Here is a 20,492-nt window from a genome sequence, read left to right as displayed (position 1 = left end):
CAAATAATCTAGATCTGAAGTATTGCTAATCCTTGTCTAATCTGAGCGTTTCAATTACAGCCTCTGTAGCCAGAAAAAGCCAAGTAGTTTAAAGCGACACAGTCCAAGTTAGTAGGCATATTCGACTTACCTTGATATTTTCACAAAAGGAAAGGTTAAAAAAAATTCAGTTTGGAAATATTGAAGCAAAAACTTTTGACATTTTTGATCAAAATGTTGATTTGAAATTAGATGTTTTGTTTTGTTTTGCATTTTCCTGTCAAAAAAATTCATTGCAATCACTTTCTTACAAAAGGTTTTGATGTAATCACATTGTTGGGAAATGTCTTTGATTGAAAATGTGTGACCGGCTCTGGTTCTGAATATGTTTATTTAGATTAGTGTAACAATAAGTACGGAAGTGGTCAAAGGTAGAAAGAGTAGTTAGGTGCCCAAATCCCTTGGCTCTCAAGTCTTCCACTTAATTCCTTCATTTGTTACCAAATTTGATTATTGTCCAAATTGTGCAACCACAGTTGATTCTGGGGATGAATCTTATTTTGGGGGAAATTCAATGCTTTTGGCCCCCTATTGTAGGGTATTAGGTCAAAAGAACAATGTGAACTAAGTATCAGGGGTTAGTCTGTATCCACAAAAACAACAAGGAGTCCAGTGGCACCTTAAAGACTAACAGATTTATTTGGGCATAAGCTTTCATGGGTAAAAAGTGGGTTTTTTTACCCACAAAAGCTTATGCCGAAATAAATCTGTTAGTCTTTAAGGTGCCATCAGATTCTTTATCTCCCTATCTGTAAGCCTAAAGACAATGGCAAAGTTTTGCTCTCAGTTTCACACATGCAATCCCACTATAGCCAAAGAATTGTAAAGATTAGCATGTTGAGTGACTGAATGGCACACTTGTAACTGAGAGCAGTATTTGACCCAGAGTATTTTGTACTAGGCCTGCTGGTGCTCTCAAAACTTGGTTTTAAATGGTGACTATTGCCCAAATGAAAAAGGATCATCCGTCCTCTCAAGATGCATTCTAATCTCATCATCACACAACACACTGAGCAGCACTAGTATGATAGATCGTTTTTTTGCTCAGTCATATACCTAGCAGCAAAATGTTGTCTGCCTCAGTATTTTCAAGACTTGATTTAAAAAAAAATGAGGCACAATGACATGAAAGATTGATCAAATTATGATGACATTCCAAAGCATATTAAAGGGACCCATAATTGATATTCTGGGTTTAAACAGCACTAGTGAACAGAAGATGTAATCAGTAATTTAATCAGTCTCTGAAGAGTAAGATGTGTTGTGCATGGCCAACAGCAAACTAAATTAACTCCTTACTGACTGACACAAAATCAGTGCAAGGCAAGAACATTTGTATCCACAAATCAGGACCAGAAATAGATCGGTGGTATAATGTATGAAAATACTAATTCAATAGAAACAGTTTTGTTATGTTTTTCCATCAATTGAAAAAGGCTTACAAGATTTTTGCTGGGTTATACCAGGGATGATTTTGACCTCAGGTCTTTCTTTTTTTTTTTTTTTTTTTTACTAAGAACCATTAGTGTCAAGATCAAGAAGGAAAAAAAAACACTGGCTCATTACATGGTTAGGTTCATTAGCGAACTAGAAGCTGATGATGTGCATATGTTTAATCAACACTAATAATAACTTAGAAGTGCTCCTGTATTGCTCAGCATCATTATGAGATATTCCAGAGTATAAAGCAAACCCAAATTTCATTCAGTAAAATGATGGCAATCATCAATTCATTAAGGAATCACCAATCCATGACTGGAATTCATTTGGAAAGCTGAAGCTCTTCAGACATCAGGAATTATTTTTTTTAATGATTGTCTTAATGATTGTGAAAGTCCTTAGTTTTCATATTTTTTCCATTGTATCTGCAGTAGTCTCTGTTTCAGGAAGTTGGGAGACTTCCCAGTTTATTCATTTAATAACCATTGACAACTACACTTTCTACCATTGAGAATGCTTGCAAACTGGACTTCCGGACACAAATCTACACCTGGCAGTTTTATATATATACAGCGTAAAGCTAGCAGAGAACAGGCACATTTTAGATATCACTCTGCTTTATCAGATTATTTGTTATTGGTGAAAAAATGGCTTCTAATGTGCAGCTGTATTTTTATGACACTAATGTTTGTTTCGTTTTTTTTCTTAAGTCCACAGGGGCCCAGGTACAAGTAGCAGGGGATATGTTGCCAAATTCAACAGAACGTGCTGTAACTATATCAGGCACTCCGGATGCCATTATTCAGTGTGTAAAACAAATCTGTGTGGTCATGCTAGAGGTAAGAGAGCACTTAAAAACATTGAGGTTCATACTGATAATGTTCAGAAATTATATTAATTTCCTCCAAATCCCCCCACCCTCTCTCAAGCCCTGATCCTGTAAAATGCTGATCTCCCTCAACTCCCAGTGATTTCAAGGCTAGTTGTCAACGCTCCTGGTGTTTAGAATGCACAGTGCCTCGCTGATCAAACCATTAGAGCAGGATCTACTTACCATCAATACAAGCCTTCACTGATTGTCATTAAAAGGTCAACAGCTAGTGGAAAAATACAAGTCCCACCCCAAATTAGGATAAAAAGTAGAAATCTCAGGAATTTTCATGAGACAGAATACCCTGTAACATTTCATGCTGACCTTATTGAAATATTTGGTTTTGATATGGTTGAAACATTTCAATAAGGTCATCATTTTGTTTCTGTAAGGTCAAAATGTTTCATTTTTACTTTGTCGCTTTGATTATATTATATTACTATCATCTGTTTTATTAATATAGTATAATGTAACTTTATCAAAACAAAATGTTCTGGCCTTAATGAAACCAAATCCATCAATAAGGGCTAAACAAAGTATTTCAACCTCACCAAAATGAAACATTTTAATAATTTACTGTTGAAAATTTTGACAAAATTAATACATTTCCTCCAAAACATTTCAATGTTGAGTCGGCATTTTCCAATGGAAAAACATTCTGTCAAAAAAATGTTCCACTACATCTAGTCAACCATTACCACACTGTGGTGTCTGACATCCGACAGTTATTCTTTAATCTAAATATAGTGGGATGCTTGGCATCTCTGATACTACTGTCTGATAACTCTTGTCTGGTTTGTAGCGACCACTCCACATCAAAAGAGCATGCAACCTAATAAATATCAATGTTATAAACTATTATTATTGTAAGGACCAAACTTTGTCTTGCAGATAAGGGGCTCTTGCTTCAGTTGGCATTAGATGTGCATAAAAATGTAGCAAAACAGAAAGAAAATAGTGAAAACCAGTTTCAATCTATTAGCCACAGAGAACTCGGCTTGACTTTGTGAAGAATTGATAAACTGTTGGAAAATAAAAAATCAATTTCTCTGTGTGTAGAATTTAGATTATAATTTAAAGGGTGTGATTTTGAAAAGGGCTTAAATCTGTCCTTTCACTTCCCATCTTGTTCTCAGAGCTTTGCAGATGCAAATAACTGAGGAGCATCTCCCATTACTGGCATCTCCCATTTTTGCATCTCCCATTACTGGCACGTAGTCATTTAACTACCTGCTTTGTGGATGCAGGCAGTAGTCTGATGTCTAAATTATATTAATTACACCCATAGTTATTTGAAGAGACAAACCAGGGCCAGGGAGTCATTTTCTGCCTGCAGAGCCATTTTCTTTCTGAGATAAACAGTTCTGAAAGTATCGAAAACAGAACTTGTTTAATTTTAGAGATAATAAACTAGAGACAAAAAATCACCAGTTTGAAGCCTTAGAGAAGACGGTGCTGTAACTGCATTTTGCTTCTTCAGACATTAAAGCATACATAAAATAAATGTGTTTAATTTGTTCAATGTATTTAATTTGGCAATGGTCACTGCTTTATTAAAATCAAATAGCCAATAATAGAGAATTAGGACGTGGAAATGTTATTTATTGTTGGTGGTGGTGATGGTTGATTGCAGTAGTGCCTGGAGATCAGGACCACATTGTGCCAGGCACTATGCAGATAATTTGAAGCCTGTTTTACAGGATTGTTCCCAGGGTCATTTTGTCTGTCTTAATCTCTATAAAGAAATATTCATGCTTGGTCAAGTACTTACTGATCACATTTTCACCTACTGACTCTCAGAACAATTTTCTTCTTCTGTTACTTGCAGATGACCCATCTTGCTCCCACTGAAGGTATTGAGAATAGGCCTACACTACTCATGGCTTTCCTCTACACTTCTCACTCTGAGTTCAGTGGAATGCAGGATCAGGCCCATTTAATTATCCCCGGAGTTCAATGAGCATGGTTACTATAGCGCAGACTGAAAATTCTTATTTCACTTTTATACTGAGACACTTGGCTGTGTGACAGCGCACAAACGGTTATCAGCTGAACATATTGTTCTTTTTTAACAGGTTTGTGCAAAGAGAGAACACTGCGGAGAGTCTCCCAAAAGATTGACAAGTTTCAAAATTGGCACCTAACTTCCTTAGATCTCATGAAAAGCTAAATTCATTCCCAGACCCTTGAATCTTTGCCAAATTATTGTGGAAACAAAAACAAACCTGTCTGCGTTTTCCTTTTGCCTATGTAATAAGGACCTTAGCCCTGAAGTGAGTGTGAATTTTGCCACTGAATTCAGTGGGAGCAAGATCCAGGCTTTTGGGAGAATACGCTGGTGAATGGGGCAGAGGCATGCAATTGCTGTATGAGATGAACAAAGTAAAACATGATTTTATGTGAGCTACTTAATTCCACATCTTGATATGTTTTTGTTTTCAGTCCCCACCCAAAGGTGCCACCATTCCCTACCGTCCCAAACCTGCCTCTGCACCTATCATTTTTGCAGGTGGCCAGGTAAGAGCAGACACCATTTTGGCTTCAGCTGGAAACCACACCGTCTTGGCCCAACCTCAGCCAGCACCTGTTAGTTTTCACCTTTTATACTTTTTTGCCTGGTATAGTATGAATGTGTTTTATCCAGTGTGGATCGTTATTGCTTGCAGAAAAGGAGAACACTGTGTTATAAACTTAAAATGCAAACAAGTGAAGAGCTTCTTTTAACTCGTCTTCTGTACTGTTATTGAGTAAACAGTAAATTCTATGGACAGTAGGAAAAACTTTTTCACTAGGAGGGTGGTGAAGAAATGGAATGGGTTACCTAGGGAGGTGGTGGAATCTCCTTCCTTAGAGGTTTTTAAGGTCAGGCTTGACAAAGCCCTGGCTGGGATGATTTAGTTGGGTTTGGTCCTGCTTTGAGTAGGGGGTTGGACTAGATGACCTCCTGAGGTCCCTTCTAACCCTGAGATTCTATGATTCTATGAAACCTCTGATACTTGTTCCCTATTCATTTCAGTTTATGTCCCTGGCACTGGGTTGTTTTGTTTTTTCTCTGTGGCTTTTCCAGTAAATGCAACATCATATTTGATGTTGCCAAGAACTTGTCACCTACCATGAGTAGCTGCATCAGGAATATTCTGCTTGCTAGTTGACAACACATTAGAGTAATGGTTCTCAAACTTTTTTTTTTGCAGACCACTTGAAATTACTGAGGGTCTTGGTGGACCACAGTTTGAGAACCTCTGAATTAGAGTATAACTCTGTAATCTTCTACAATAGAAAGGAACAAAAATAAGACAATTGGTATTTTATCAAGATTTAAAATTAGCTTCCGTAGTAAGGAGGTAATTTGTTCTGTTGTAAAGAAACTTGTATCCAAAATCAGAAATACTTTAATGGAACAGTAAAAGCAGCAAAGAGTCCTGTGGCACCTTATAGACTAACAGACGTAATGGAGCATGAGCTTTCATGGGTGAATACTCACTTCGTCGGATGTATTCACCCACAAAAGCTCATGCTCCATTATGTCTGTTAGTCTATGAGGTGCCACAGGACTCTTTGCTGCTTTTACAGATCCAGACTAACGCAGCTACCCCTCTGATACTTTTAATGGAACAAAAATTTTTATTATTTTTTAAGTTGCAGTTTCATCAATTTTATAAAGCAATATAACTAAGTTATAGTATTTATCAGCTTTCACCATGTGATCACAGAGTACAAAGCTTCTGCTCAAGAAATGCTCTACTAATTTTCAAGTTTTCATAATTTTAATATTCCATAGGGCCAAGTCATGAGTTTCTGGATAAAATATGCACACAAGAAGTATTATATGCTGGTTTATTTTTACGATTATTTCTTACAGTGGTGTCTACGGCCCAACCATGAATGGGGCCCCGTTGTGGTAGGCACAGTAACAGAGCAGTAGACAGTCCCTGTCCTGAAGAGTTTCCACCTGTTCTGCACATCCCGATTTATACCATATCCAAAGCTTTGTTGTTGTTTGCTTTTTTACATGGTGGAGGTATGGCTGTCCTCTCCACATCTTGCTGCCCCTTCAAGCTATGTGACCATGGATCCCACCCACTTTTAGCCCTTCTATGGTGTTTCCATACAATATGTCTTGTTCTTCCCTTTGGATATTGCCTTGAGATAAGCATACTAACCTGGTGCTTCATTGCATTCATTCATCTAATGTGGAGAAGGGCAGCTGTTGATAAACTGACCTCCCAAAAATATACACAGCCAGTGGACTATCTAGACATGCCACTGATATGGTGTGTGAGCTGTTGTGCCAACAGTTCACCTAGAACACCATTTCTCCATGATCACTTATGTTATGGCCAAAGGAGAGGCCTTCCACTTCCTGTTTTCAGAGTGGTGTCCTAGAGTGTCAAATTACCCCCTCGCTTGGAACTATCTGACAACAGATGGCATCTGTAATTGCCATAGCACCCATTTGGAGCAATTCAGCGTTCTGTAGAGCTGCTGGTTCATAAGAAGGCTGATGGCTACATCTCATAAGTGCATCGAAGAGCAAGTCAGGCCATTGTGGATTAAAAGTTTTCCCAACATCGTTATTCGATAACACTAACTAGCCACTTTACAAAAATGTTAATGTCCTTCATATTGATTCTCCAGTTACGGTCATGGTTGGCTGATGTATTTTATGGTGCATTTTGGAAAAAAAAACCTAACTAAATATGAATTCCTGCTATCCAGGTCTGCTGCTCTTTGATTGGTTTTCTTCAGAGTAAGATACCTACTTTCTTAGTTGATAGAATTGGAATTGAAATTACCTTTCTAGAATTTGATCTCAGTTGACTGCGAAAGTTCACAGAGTAAGTTACTCCAGACATATATTTTAAATTTATAGTGTGGTGTTCTCCTTTAAAGCAGATGTATATATATTCAGTGATGCACAGTAGCAGTGCTGTAAATGATGTTACCATCAAAGATTGTCTCAGTGCATAACAAATTACTCAAATAAAAGAATATTAAAATAGGCACTGGAATGCTCTCAACAGTTGGAATAAGTAATTGAAATTCTGTCTTATCATATAGTGTAACAGAATCACTGAATTCTAGTCATCTTTAATTTTATAAATCACAAAGAAAACAGCTAGATGGTCTATATTTTTCTTAACACAGCCTAGTTCAATCAAGAAAAAATAGCTGATTCTAATATTTTGTGTGAACCTTTGAACCTGTAGTCTCTCCCTTATTAGGCAAATTCTTCAGTACCTTAGAAAATGGTAGCAGGGGGCTTGGGAGTTAGCAAGGAAAGGATTTTTCATGGATTTTATTTCTAGTGTCTAAATACTGTATATGCATTATGGTTTTGATGGTGTAATAAGAAATCCTGAGTACAAATTAATATTGAAAACAAAATAAAATGGTATCAGCAGTGAAGCTGATGGGGTCACTCTCCCTTCCTGTAGGATCAGTTTCAGTTCCAAATTATTTCATGGTTAAGCTGAAAGTTTTGGGGTTTGTTTGCTTAGTTTAACTATACTCTGCATATCAAGCTACCCTGGAAAAATCAGACTCTTACTATTATTTGATGAGATGGGATTTTGCATGGGTTTTGCTGCTTTAAACATTTTTTTAATCCTCTCTGTGCTTTTTTCAGTATAGTATTACGTAGCAGAACGGAAAGGAAGGTGAACACAATGCTGCCTTTCTCTTAGCTCAGACCCGTACTAAAATCCAGCATGTGCAGGGTGGTTGTTTTTTTAAATAATCCCAAAACACCACCCATGTCTGAAAGAAACAAGGTTTCGTCCCATTTGTCTACCCATATTTTTTGTACATTACCCTATCCCAAAAATGCACACTTCCAACATTGTCTCTTCAGGGACAGACTTTGCCCTGACTTACCCTTTGTTCAACCTCAGTGACTTCACAGGCTGTAAATCAGGACAAATTTTAGACCCAGGCAGGGGCGGCTCCAGACCCCAGCACACCAAGCGCCGGGAGGGAGGCTGGCAGCTCCGGTGGACCTCCCGCAGATATGCCTGTGGAGGGTCCGCTGGCCCCGCGGCTCCGGTGGAGCATCCGCAGGCACGTTTGCGGGAGGTCCACCGGAGCCGCGGGACCGGCGACCAGCAGAGCGCCCCCCCGCGGCGTGCCGCCGTGCTTGGGGCGGCGAAATGGCTAGAGCCGCCCCTGGACCCAGGGGACCAACCATTCCCACTTTCGTTGAAGTCAGTGGCAAAATTTCCATTGACTTTATTGGGCGCAGGATCCCACCCCTGGTTTGTAAATTAAAGTGACCATTTCCTCTTTCCATGCATTTGGTCAATTATTTTTATGTATTATTTCTGCTGCAGTAACTCCCAAAATGTGCTTGGCTTCTTCCAACAATGGAGAGGACACAGTCCTGCCCCGAAGTGTTTTACAGTCTGAAGTGCAAAGGTGCTGGAACTAGGAATGCTGGGGGTGCTGCCACATCCCCTGGCTTAAAGTGGTCTCCATCATATACAGAGTTTACAGTTTGGTTCAATGGCTCTCAGCACCCCACCATACAAATTGTTCCAGTACCTCTGCTGAAGTGTGCTCTTTCTACTATATGTGAAATAGAGCTAGGCTCAGATTGAACACTGCTGAATTAGGCCAGAAGGTCAAAGATATAGTGTAGCGCTTTTCAGTCCAAATGATTTGCTCACAGAATTAGACCCCAGTCCAGCAAAGTATTTAAGCATGATATCAATGGGACTACTCTCATGCTTGAGGTTAAACACCTGCATAAGGTCCTGACCCAGCAAAACAAGCATGTGCTTACGTCTATCCCTATTCAGCAAAGCATTTAAACATGTGCTGAGCTTTAAGCATGTCCTTAAATGACACTGCTCTTGGTGGAACTTAAGCGTGTGCTTTTGTGTTTTTCTGGCTCAGGGCCTTAATTTACAATTTATCAAAGCGTTACTTCTTGGTTTTATGCCCAAATCTCCACATAACTGACTATGCACATGACTAGTCCCATTATATTTAATAGTACCTGTGTGCATAAAGATACTCACAGGCATAAGTATTTGTAGGATTGGGGCCCGACTTTATAAGTAACTTTAAAATAAATGAAATGTTTCTGCTCAATGAGAGAAGTGCTGGTGTACAAATTTGTAATAAGTAGCTGGAACATTTAATTAAACTCCATTAAATGAATTGTTCTATAATTTTCAGAGCAGTCATTTTTCTCAGAGACCTTTTTGTCAAATAAGCATTTTGCAACCAAAGCTAATCAGCTCTCTTCCTGTTTCTGATTCTGTCTGTGCAAATATTTATAAATTATAATCTGTCCTTCTGTTTTCCCTCCTGTCTAAGCACAAACACATTAAAATGTTTTGATGGGCTATCCCTTTTGGAAAAGTTGTGCAGAATGTAATAGACAATTACAACCTTTTGTATAGGTTGGGGTTTTTTTAAACCATCCTGTAGAATTTAATAGAGAGGCAGCAGGAGAGGACAGCCACAGCATCATGTATCTCCTCCCTTCCCTGACATGCCCCTTATGCTAGTGGCAAACAATAGCTGGCACGGGAGCTTCCTCCGTCCAGTACCAGCAGAATTCCATGCTGGCCATTTGTGAACAGAATCCAACCTTTTTGCACTGTTTGAGTGGGGCAAAGAGCTGTATTTCAGTTGAGAATCTGGCTTTTTATGTAAAAGAAGAAAATTAATTTTACTATCCCCATGAATCATTTTAAAATCCTTAGTCCAGCCTTGTGCGGAGTGATGTGAGAAAGACGAACAGGAATCAGTTACCTCAGGGATGGAGGAGGCTGAAAAAAACATTGTTTTGTAGCACCACCTGAAGATAAGCACAAAGACATCTCCGAGCAAGTCCAGCAGCCAGTTCTGGCCCAAATCCTCTTCCGCACAGACCCATGGAGTTTGACCCTTGTGGTGGAAAGTGCTTGCTGCCCCTATGTTCCTGGAGGCATTTGGCCACAGTCTGCCCTCTCGTACACTGAGGGTGGAATGTGGCCACATGTGCCTGCCTGGGGTGCCATGCCTGGAGGAGCACCCACTGTTGCAGTGCCCCTCGCAACACCTCCCCCATTGGGCTGTACCTGAAAGGCACAACAGAGCCCTTCCTGTACTGTGCAGCTGTCAAAGCAGCATAAGAAAATTAAGCTTCCCTTAGCATGTAATGAAATGTGATTTGCATTAGATTTGGAAAACAGCACACGGTTCTCTCTAGCCTGATGAGAGTGGAGTACTTATTGTCTAATCTGACTGATACGTATCTTTAATTTTGCTTGTCATTTTCAGGCGTTTACAATTCAGGGGCAGTATGCCATCCCTCATCCAGATGTGAGTCCAGCGCATGTAAATTACTCCCTTCTTCTTTCTCTCTTTCTTTTATTTGTTCTGGGCAGCATTTACTTTCTACAGTTAACATTAAGACATGCCTGTAGATGCCTGTACTTAACGGTGTACCATATAGCCAAGTGTTAGCGTAACTGGATAACTTCTGTAATAATTGCTAGAAAGTACAATGACCCAGATACAAATGACAGTTTTTTGTCTTTTATGCATGCTATGTATTTGAGTTTTTAATATGTAATTCTACAGAAAAGTAGTTAATATTAACTATAGCCATTACATGTAATAACAATAGAGACGTCATTTTAACCAGTTTTTTTATACAGTAGAATAGAATGAATGATTAAACCTTTATTTTAATTTTAATTAATCCAGTTTTAAAACATGTAAGATGGTTTTCTCTACTCTGAAATAATTCCATTTGATTGGTTAGTTCTAATTTCCCATCCTGCCCTGCAGTTGACCAAGCTTCACCAGTTGGCTATGCAGCATCCCCCCTTTACTCCCCTTGGGCAGACCACCCCTGGTTTCCCTGGTACGTACCCATGACCCCCTGGGGATGTCCTTCTTCTTAACAGCTTTGTTTCCCATGGTCATTACATCATTTTAATACTAAATGTGGGCAATGACCGATGATCCTTTTGTTTTCACACCTTAATCTTTGTTCTTTTTCCCTGTGGCTCTGTGTTTTTTTCGTCATTACTAAATTCTTGTGCTTTGTTTGTTTCATTTATTTTAATACAATCCACTTAATTTGTGCCATCAGCCAAAGAGCCTGAGTTTCTTTGAGTTAGTCCTATGCAAAGTTATTATGCACCACATAGTACGTACCAGTTAGTATTACCTAAAGTACTTGATCAAATTAATTTTGTTGGACCTTTGTTTTTGTATTGTGCATTGAAAAAATCCAAAGAGAAATTAAAATCTAAGAATGGAAAATGTATTTACACTATAATTACAGATTAATTAAAAATTTTAGAACATACAATTGAGGGCCTAAACAAGCATTCCTTGTATGGTAAAATTCCTTTTGGCTTTCATTATTCTTGTTGTCCTTGGAACAAATTCTGCTGTTCTTAATTGTGCAAAACTCCCAATGAAGGCAATGGAATTTTGCTCAATTAAGGTCATAATTGTTAAGGCCTGTCAGGGATATTTGTTTGTTTGGAAAAGAGGAATGAAATTAGATAAACTTTCAATTAAATCAGTTTAATGTACATTTTATTTTGTTTCAGTAAATATTGGGCTTGGAAGTCAAGATTTTCCCAAGACATGAATAATTATACACTGGTACATATTTTGTATGGCAAGTAATAACATTTTTATCAAATACATCAAATTTTGTGAGAGACTGAATCATTTCATTATTTTAATTGTTTATACGATTTTTGGACTACAATATTCAGCAAATATACACACAGTGTAAAGTAAACATACACAATATGTAAACAAATTAATGTAAATATAATGAACATTTAGATAAGGTATTCTGAATAAAATTATTCCTTTTCCATCTTTGCTAGTTGTGGGAAAAATACATTTTAAAATATATCTTTATACACAGAAAAATTGGAAAGAGAAGAAAGAAAAATGACACAAAAAATATAATTTGCTTCTACATGGTGTATCTGATAAAATATCAGCAAATAATATTAAATTACCTTTCCTGGCTTTATATTTTCCTTGTTTTTCTACTTGTCATTAACATGCTGCTCCTTAATCTTTTCCTTGTTATATTTGTGATTTGTATGTTTCCGTAACTATACTGAGTGTTAGAGCACTAATTGCATTTCTCCTAAGCATTTTCCTTTTGTCCACCCAATTTAAAAACAAATGTATGCAACTTACAGTATTTTGTACATTTCCCTAAAAAAAAGAAAAAATTTCTTTCCAACATTTCTGCAACATCACTAATCCCATGTACAATTTAAATTCACCTAGTTTATTTTCCCCATCTTTCTTTATTTTATCAGTTTTCTTTTCACATTTTACTTTTTGTTTACCATAGATTTCCACTTTTTATTTTGTGTAATTCAGCACTCCTGGTAGACAGGTCAAAATTCAGATATCCGATCATTTTTGGCAGTTAATGTATATGGAACACATTTCATAGTTATTTATAGGTGGAACCATCCACTTTCTAGAAACTTTTCATAGCATTGTAGACTCTGCCATGACATTTGTTATTTTGGTGGGTTAAAGGTTAATTAAAATAAGAATAAATTAAAGTCAATCCAACCTTCTTAATTTTTGCATCTCTTGCTTTCTTTTCTCTTTTGCTAGCAGTTCTGTATTTTTCATTGCTACTCTCTTTTATCTATTTTTTTCATATTTTCCTTCTTTTAAATATCATTTGTAGTGTCTTCCTTTTTTTTTCAAAACAATTGGCATAATGTGTTCCCCTCTGTCCCCTCAATATAGGATTGGATGCCACTACTCCAACCAGTTCCCATGAGCTTACTATTCCAAATGATGTAAGTGGACCAATAGTCAGTCTCTCTCACTCGTGCTACTGTAGGTGGAATATTTCATTTTGTGTCAATTCATCAATTTGTTACCAAAATAAATTTAGACTGTGCTATCAGAACTGTGTCACAGAGTATCAGAGTGCAGGGCAAAAGGGGGGGAAATTACGGTTTATGCTAGTGTCAGTACTCGAATGAGTTTTGGATACGTAAGGAATTAATACATCTAGGGAGAGTTAGTAGAATAGTGGTATAAAAAAAGAAGACAAAGTGAGACTGGATGGCTCTGTTGAATGACAAGGACGGAGATACAGAGCAGTTCACCTGTGTTCACGTGGTCCAGTAAGGCCAGGTTGGTTGTTACTGAAGGTGTTATCAATAGGGCTGTCAAGCGATTAAAACAATTAATTGTGATTAATCATGCTTTTTTTAAAAAATCATGATTAATCGCGCTGTTAATAATTATTATATTAAATATAAATATTTTTGATGTTTTTCACATTTTCAAATATATTGATTTCAATTACAACACCAAATGCAAAGTTTACAGTACTCACTTTATTTTTATTTTTATAATAAATATTTGCACTGTAAAAATAAATAGCATTTTTCAATTCACTTAATACAAGTACTGTAGTGCAATCTCATTATCATGAAAGTTGAACTTACAAATGTAGAATTAGGTACAAAAAATAACTCTATTAAAAAATAAACAATGCAAAACTTTAGCGCCTACAAGTCCACTCGGTCCTATTTCTTGTTCAGCCAATCACTCAGACAAACAAGTTTGTTTACATTTGCAGGAGATAATGCTGCCCGCTTCTTGTTTACAATATCACCTGAAAGTGAGAACAGGCATTTGTATGGCACTGTTGTAGCTGACTGTGATGGGTTGGGTCACAGAAATCCTTTGGGACTGCCACCTGAGGTGTCTAGACTACCTCTGAGCCTGTTTTCCCTGCTAGCTTGGGACTTCAGTGCCCCGCCTTGTTTGAGCCAGACACACTTGCCTGCTGCAAACACAGATCCAAGTCTGAACCACGTCCTCCACAAGCTGCAGGCTTAACTGAAAACAGCTTAAGAAGTACTCCTGTCTCCAGCACTCAGATACCCAACTCCCAATGGGGTCCAAATCCCAAATAAATCCATTTTACCCTGTAGAAAGCTTATACTGGGTAAACTCATAAATTGTTTGCCCTCTATAACAGTGATAGAGAGATATGCACAGCTGTTTGCTCCCCCCCGGTATTAATACTTACTCTGGGTTAAGTAATAAGTAAAAAGTGATTTTACTAAACACAAAAAGTAGGATTTAAGTGGTTCCAAGTAATAACAGACAGAACAAAGTAAGTTACCAAGCCAAATAAAACAGAAACATGCAAGTCTAAGCCTAGTACAGTAGGAAACAATGCAGGTAAATCTCACCCTCAGAGATGTTCCAATAAGCTTCTTTGACAGACTAGTCTCCTTCTAGTCCGGGCCCAATCCTTTCCCCTGGTACAGCCCTTGTTCCAGCTCAGGTGGTAGCTAGGGGATTTCTCATGACTGCAGCCCCTTTTGTTCTGTTCCACCCCCTTATATATCTTTTGCACAAGGCAGGAATCCTTTGTCCCACTCTGGGTTCCCACCCCTCCATCAAAATGGAAAAGCACCAGGTTAGAGATGGATTCCAGTTCAGGTGACATGATCACGTCACTGTAAGACTTCATTACCCACTTGCCAGCACACAGGTATACAGGAAGACTTACAAGTAAACAGAGCCATTTACAACCAGTTGTCCTGGTTAATGGGAGCCATCAAGATTTCAAGCCACCATTAATGGCCCACACTTTGCAGAGTTATATTTCATATTTCTAGTTTCAGATACAAGAATGATACATTTATACAAATTGGATGACCATATTCAGTAGATTATAAGCTTTGTAATGATACCTTACAAGAGACATTTTGCATGAAGCATATTCCAGTTACATCATATTCACACTCATTAGCATATTTTCATAATATCATATGGAGTGCACCGTCACACCGGTGTTGCAAGATATTTACATGCCAGATGCGCTAAAGATTCATATGTCCCTTCATGCTTCAACTACCATTCCAGAGGACATGCGTCCAAGGTGATGATGGGTTCTGCTCGATAAAAATCCAAAGCAGTATAGACCAACGCATGTTCATTTTCATCATCTGAGTCAATGCCACCAGAAGAAGGTTGATTTTCTTTTTTGGTGGTTCGGGTTCTGTGGCTTCCATATCAGAGTATTGCTCTTTTAAGACTTCTGAAAGCATGCTCCACATCCTGTCCCGATCAGATTTTGGAAGGCACTAGAGATTCTTAAATCTTGAGTGCTGTAGCTATCTTTAGAAATCTCACATTGGTACCTTCTTTGTGTTTTGTCAAATCTGCACTGAAAGTGTTCTTAAAACAAACAAAATGCTGGGTCATCATCCAAGACTTCTATAACATTAAATATACGGGAGACATACAATTCTCTCCCAAGGAGTTCGGTCACAAATTTAATTAATACATTTTTTTAACGAGCGTCATCAGCATGGAAGCATGTTCTCTGGAATGGTGGCCAAAGCATGAAGCGGGGCGGCTCCAGGCACCAGCACGCTAAGCGCATGCTTGGGGTGGCAAGCCACGGGGGGTGCTCTGCCGGTCGCCGTGAGGGCAGCAGGCAGGTTGCCTTCGGCGGCATGCCTGCGGGGGGTCCGCTGGTCCTGCGGCTTCGGCGGACCTCCCACAGGCTGCCACCGAATCCGCAGGACTGGGGACCTCCTGCAGGCGAGCCGCCGAAGGCAGCCTGCCTGCCGTGCTTGGGGCGGCAAAATACCTAAAGCTGCCCCTGGCATGAAGGGGCATACTATGTTTAGCTTATATGGCACATAAATACCTTGCAATGCCGGCTACAAAAGTGACATGCAAACAGCTGTTCTCACATTCAGATGACGTAAATAAGAAGTGGGCAGCATTATCTCCTGTTTCTCTTAGCGATTGGCTGGACAAGAAGTAGGACTGAGTGGACTTGTAGGCTCTAAAGTTTTACATTGTTTTGTTTTTGAGTGTAGTTATGTAATAAAAAAACTACATTTGTAAGTTGCACTTTCACGATAAAGAGATTGCACTACAGTACTTGTATGAGGGGAATTGAAAAATACTATTTATTTCATTATTTTACAGTGCAAATATTTGTAATAAAAATTATATAAAGTAAGCGCTGTACACTTTGTATTCTGTATTGTAACTGAAATCAATTTATTTGAAAATGTAGGAAAACATCCAAAATATTTAATAACTTTCAATTGGTATTCTATTGTTTAACGGTGTGATTAATCATGATTAATTTTAACTGTAATTAATTGAGAGACCTAGTTATCAATCACTGGATGGTTGGTGCCCTAAGTGAAGTTAGTAACTAAGGAATAGTTGTTTGCATCACAGGTGGCACCCAGATTAACAGTCTCAGTAAAAACACCAAGAACTGAATGGACTTGGAAAATGAACAACCTCCATAATCTATGGGGAAGTTCCTCCAGGGTAGGATTGAGAACACATAGGCCAGCTAGTTTGGGGAAACTGCACTGTAACTTGCTTGTGCCATATTGTTCTGGACTAATCAGAGGACCATTGTCTCCAAGGCTGTCAATTCAGTATCTTTCATGAGCACAAAATGTACTTAAACTATATAAACGTGCAATGTAAACAACATTGCTTTTAAAAAGGGAGGTTAAAAACTGGAGCAACACTCCAACTCTGTGAACTCCAAAATGGGATACGACTGGCCTACCCACCTCTCACCTGTGACCGTCCTCTCCCTACCCTACAAGGTACTGGAACTTTAGACATCCCCTTAACATTTCCAACTGATTCTTTGCCTGCCATAGAAAAAACATTCAAATATTTGCCGTCAGCTCTAGGTCTTATCAACTTTCATTATAAACGAATGACACAGAAAATTGAAGATATTCCCTCCAGTAAAAAAATCTTTCAAGCATGAATGGGATCACAAATAACAATTACATTACCGGATACTTATAACATCATATAAAGCCTCTTAATCTCAGTGGCAGTGATTTATAGAAAGAAGAGGAGAAAGCAAATCAGAGTTAATAGGAAAAAGGCATCTCCTTTCCCAAGTGCCTGAGATCTGGCAAGCTTTGCGTTAGTAGGAGGACACTCTGCTAATATGTTTTATCATCTAGTTTATTGTTTGTTCAGAATTTTATGAGAGCACCATATTTGTCCTTACAGTGCAGGTTTGGGGAAGCTCACTGCCAAATTCTGCTCTTGCTCACAGCACTGTAAATCCAGAGTAACTCCATTTACTCCAGTAGAGTCTCTCTGGAGATCTGCTGATGAAAGCGAGAGCAGACTTTGGCCTTGTGTGCCTTTTGCAACAGAGAGAATCTGTTCCTAGCCTCACAACTGTAAAACACACTGACTCAGCACTAACCTCTGACATCACTGCATTATTTGAAAAATCCTCCTGCAATAGCAGATTTTTCAAGATCTAGTAGAACAAGCCAGCATATGTGAGTTTTAAATCAAACCCATTGTAAGTTAAGTCAAGCCCAGTCTCACTGCCACCTTTTTAAAAGGGATCCCTGAGGATGAAATGGGTTTAGGCATAGAAATAGCCGGCAGGAACGCTACAGCTAGGAAAATGGAATAATATTTTGGGTTGGCTCCTAGCATTAAATTCAACGGTATATTAATAGAAGTGCTAAATGGACTTGGTACTCTGCATATGCACAGGTGTGTGTGTAGTGCTGCCAGCCCGAGAAGTGGTACAATTGTCGGGGGGATTCTCGTGATAAAATACAGGTAGCTCAGGAATTTTGGCTGTTTGTGTTTCTGGCAGCCAGAGCAGCTGACTGCAGTACAGAAGGGTGTATGTTCTCAGCGGGCAGAGTCCTGGGGCAGGCACAACGGACCAGAGCAACCTAGGGCTGATGGAAAGAAAGGACAATTCGCCCCCCTCCCCAGCTCAAGTTGGGAGGGGCCTAATGTCTGTGTAAATAAATGGGAGGGGACCTAGCGAACACTATGTACCAGGGCCCCAAATTTTTCTTGATACGCCTGAAGCTGCACCCATTCTGAGCTCACTAGCCAAAGCTTCATTCCCTCACCACTAAGCCCCTCCCCTGCAGGCTGGAGACAGGGAGAGGCTGCCTGAGCAGGTTATGGGAATGGGGGGCCTGGGGCAAAGCAATTTTGGGGGCCCCTTCCATAAAAAAAGTTGCAATACTATAGAACACTATAATCTCGAGAGGGCCCCTGTGGGGTCCAAGGTAAATTGCCCCACTTCCCCTCCACTCCACCCCTGGGAAGCCCTGGGAAAAATAAGTATTTAAAAACCTTCCGCATCTCGGCACAAACCCAGGTTTGAGAACTTCTTTTCAAGTCACCTTTACAACATATCACTGGTTCTCAGCATCAGCTAGTGCTAAAAGGCACTAAATCTCATTAAAAGGGTTGGACAAATATTTTCCATCAAAACTTTTTCTGGATCGAAAACTAGGGGGTTTTAAAAAGCAGACAAAATCACGGACAATGTCTGCTTTCCTTCAAAATTTGTTGTGGTTTTTTTTAATTGAAAAGCTGAAATTAGTCTGCCAAAACCTGAACATGGTTTGGGGTTTCAGAAGTGTGTGGCCAAATATTTGCTGCTTGCTGTGTTTGATTGTTTAAAGAAACAATTAAAAAAATTCTGCTTAAAAAAAAAATCCAAAACTTTTGAACCACCTGAGCTTGTGACCAAACACCTGAGCCCATCCAGTCTGAGATTTTTCCAGGTTTCTGATACTCTGCTGGCTTCCTTGACCCATATCTGTCTCCATAACTTTGGGTTAATTTAGGTTAGACCATAAGAATGGCAATACTGGGTCACACCAAAGCCCAGTATCCTGTCTACTGACAGTGGCCAGTGCCAAGTGCCCCAGAAGGGGTGAACCTAACAGGTAATGATCAAGTGATTTCGCTCCTGCCATCCATCTCCACCCTCTGACAAACAGAGGCTAGAGACACCATTCCTTACCCATCCTGGCTAATAGCCATTAATGGACTTAACCTCCATGAATTTATCTGTTTCCTAGAGACTGGCTCCATGGGGTCCCTCACAAACTCGAGACGGTTACTGTGGGTTTGTCTTTAGTATAGACTATGTACATACTCCAGGAACTGAGCATTTGAGCTTGTTCCAGAATCTGAGATGAGCCTATGTTGTGAAAACTGAAATGCTCAAAATAGCACATGCATGTGAATGGACACGGTGCTAAAATTAAATTAACCCAGGGGGGTCTCAAACTGGGGGTCAGGATCCGTTAGGGGGTCACAAGGTTATTACTGGGGGTTGCGAGCTGTCAGCCTCCACCTCAAACCCCGCTTTGCCTCCAGTATTTATAATAGTGTTAAATATATAAAAAAGTGTTTTTAATTTATAAGGAGGGGGGGTCGCACTCAGAGGTTTGTTATGTGAAAGGGGTCACCAGTACAAAAGTTTGAGAACCACTGAATTAACCCCTCTGAAGCCTCAGGGAATGCAGGGGAGGGGAGTTTCCCTTGGTAGGGTTGGGAAGGAGGTAGGTGGTGTAGGATATTGCTCTTCTCATGTGATCTCTCCCCCATGGCTCTCTTGGCTCTATCACTGTTAATCTAAAGTGGCTAATTTTAAATGAAGCTACCCTCCCCTAACATGACTCTCCCTATGGCACTGAAATTAAATGTAGACTATAATTTGGCATTTGAAAAGTGAAAGTGATGGTAGCCCTAAGGGAAAAGATGACAGCTTGGCTCTTTGTGTTAAATAGCCGTCTGCAAGCCTCAAACTGCTGAATGAGCTTTAGGGTAGGGAAGGCTGTGCCTCCCAAACAGCCTGGCCCTGCCCCCTATCCGACCCCCACCCACTTCCTGCCCCCCAACTGCCCACCCCCCTCAGAATCCCCAACCCATCCTGCTCCTTGTCCCCTGACCACCCCCTCCGAGACCCTCCCAACCACCACCCCAGGACCCCACCCCCCACGAACCCCTCCTGCTCCCTGTCCCCTGACTGCCCTGACCCCTATCTACCCTCCCGCCAAGTCCTGACAAGACCCCCAGAATGCCCACGATCCAACCCTCCCATTCCCCGTCCCCTGACCGCCCCCCCAAACCTCTGCCCCCTCCCTGTCCCCTGACTGTCCCTGGGACTCCCTGCCCCTTATCCCATCCCTCTTACCATGCTGCTTACCCCCGCCTCTCCCGGAGCCTCAGCATGCCGCATTCAGGAGCGGCCCTGGACAGTGCTGCAGCAGCGTGGCTCCAGCGGGGCCCCGAGCTCCTGCTGCTCGGCCCTGAGCTCACAGCCCTG

General features: G+C 39.9%; 1 protein-coding gene across 16 annotated transcripts in view; it reads left to right on the top strand.

Moving 5' to 3' along the window:
• LOC123362924 (poly(rC)-binding protein 3-like) overlaps positions 1 to 20,492 on the top strand; it is a 752,406-nt gene that overhangs the window by 699,666 nt on the left and 32,248 nt on the right. For all 16 annotated transcript variants that reach the window (XM_045003489.1, XM_045003479.1, XM_045003483.1 and 13 more), the window contains 5 exons: positions 2,190 to 2,318; positions 4,793 to 4,936; positions 10,622 to 10,663; positions 11,135 to 11,210; positions 13,097 to 13,149. In XM_045003489.1, the coding sequence (XP_044859424.1) occupies positions 2,190 to 2,318; positions 4,793 to 4,936; positions 10,622 to 10,663; positions 11,135 to 11,210; positions 13,097 to 13,149 (444 nt within the window). The remainder of the gene's footprint in view (positions 1 to 2,189; positions 2,319 to 4,792; positions 4,937 to 10,621; positions 10,664 to 11,134; positions 11,211 to 13,096; positions 13,150 to 20,492) is intronic.

Source organism: Mauremys mutica, chromosome 2, assembly GCF_020497125.1.
Source record: "Mauremys mutica isolate MM-2020 ecotype Southern chromosome 2, ASM2049712v1, whole genome shotgun sequence".
In the NCBI taxonomy this organism is placed as follows: Eukaryota; Metazoa; Chordata; order Testudines; family Geoemydidae; genus Mauremys; species Mauremys mutica.
Note: the sequence above shows the minus strand (reverse complement) of the source record. Positions and strands in the feature narration are given on the sequence as shown.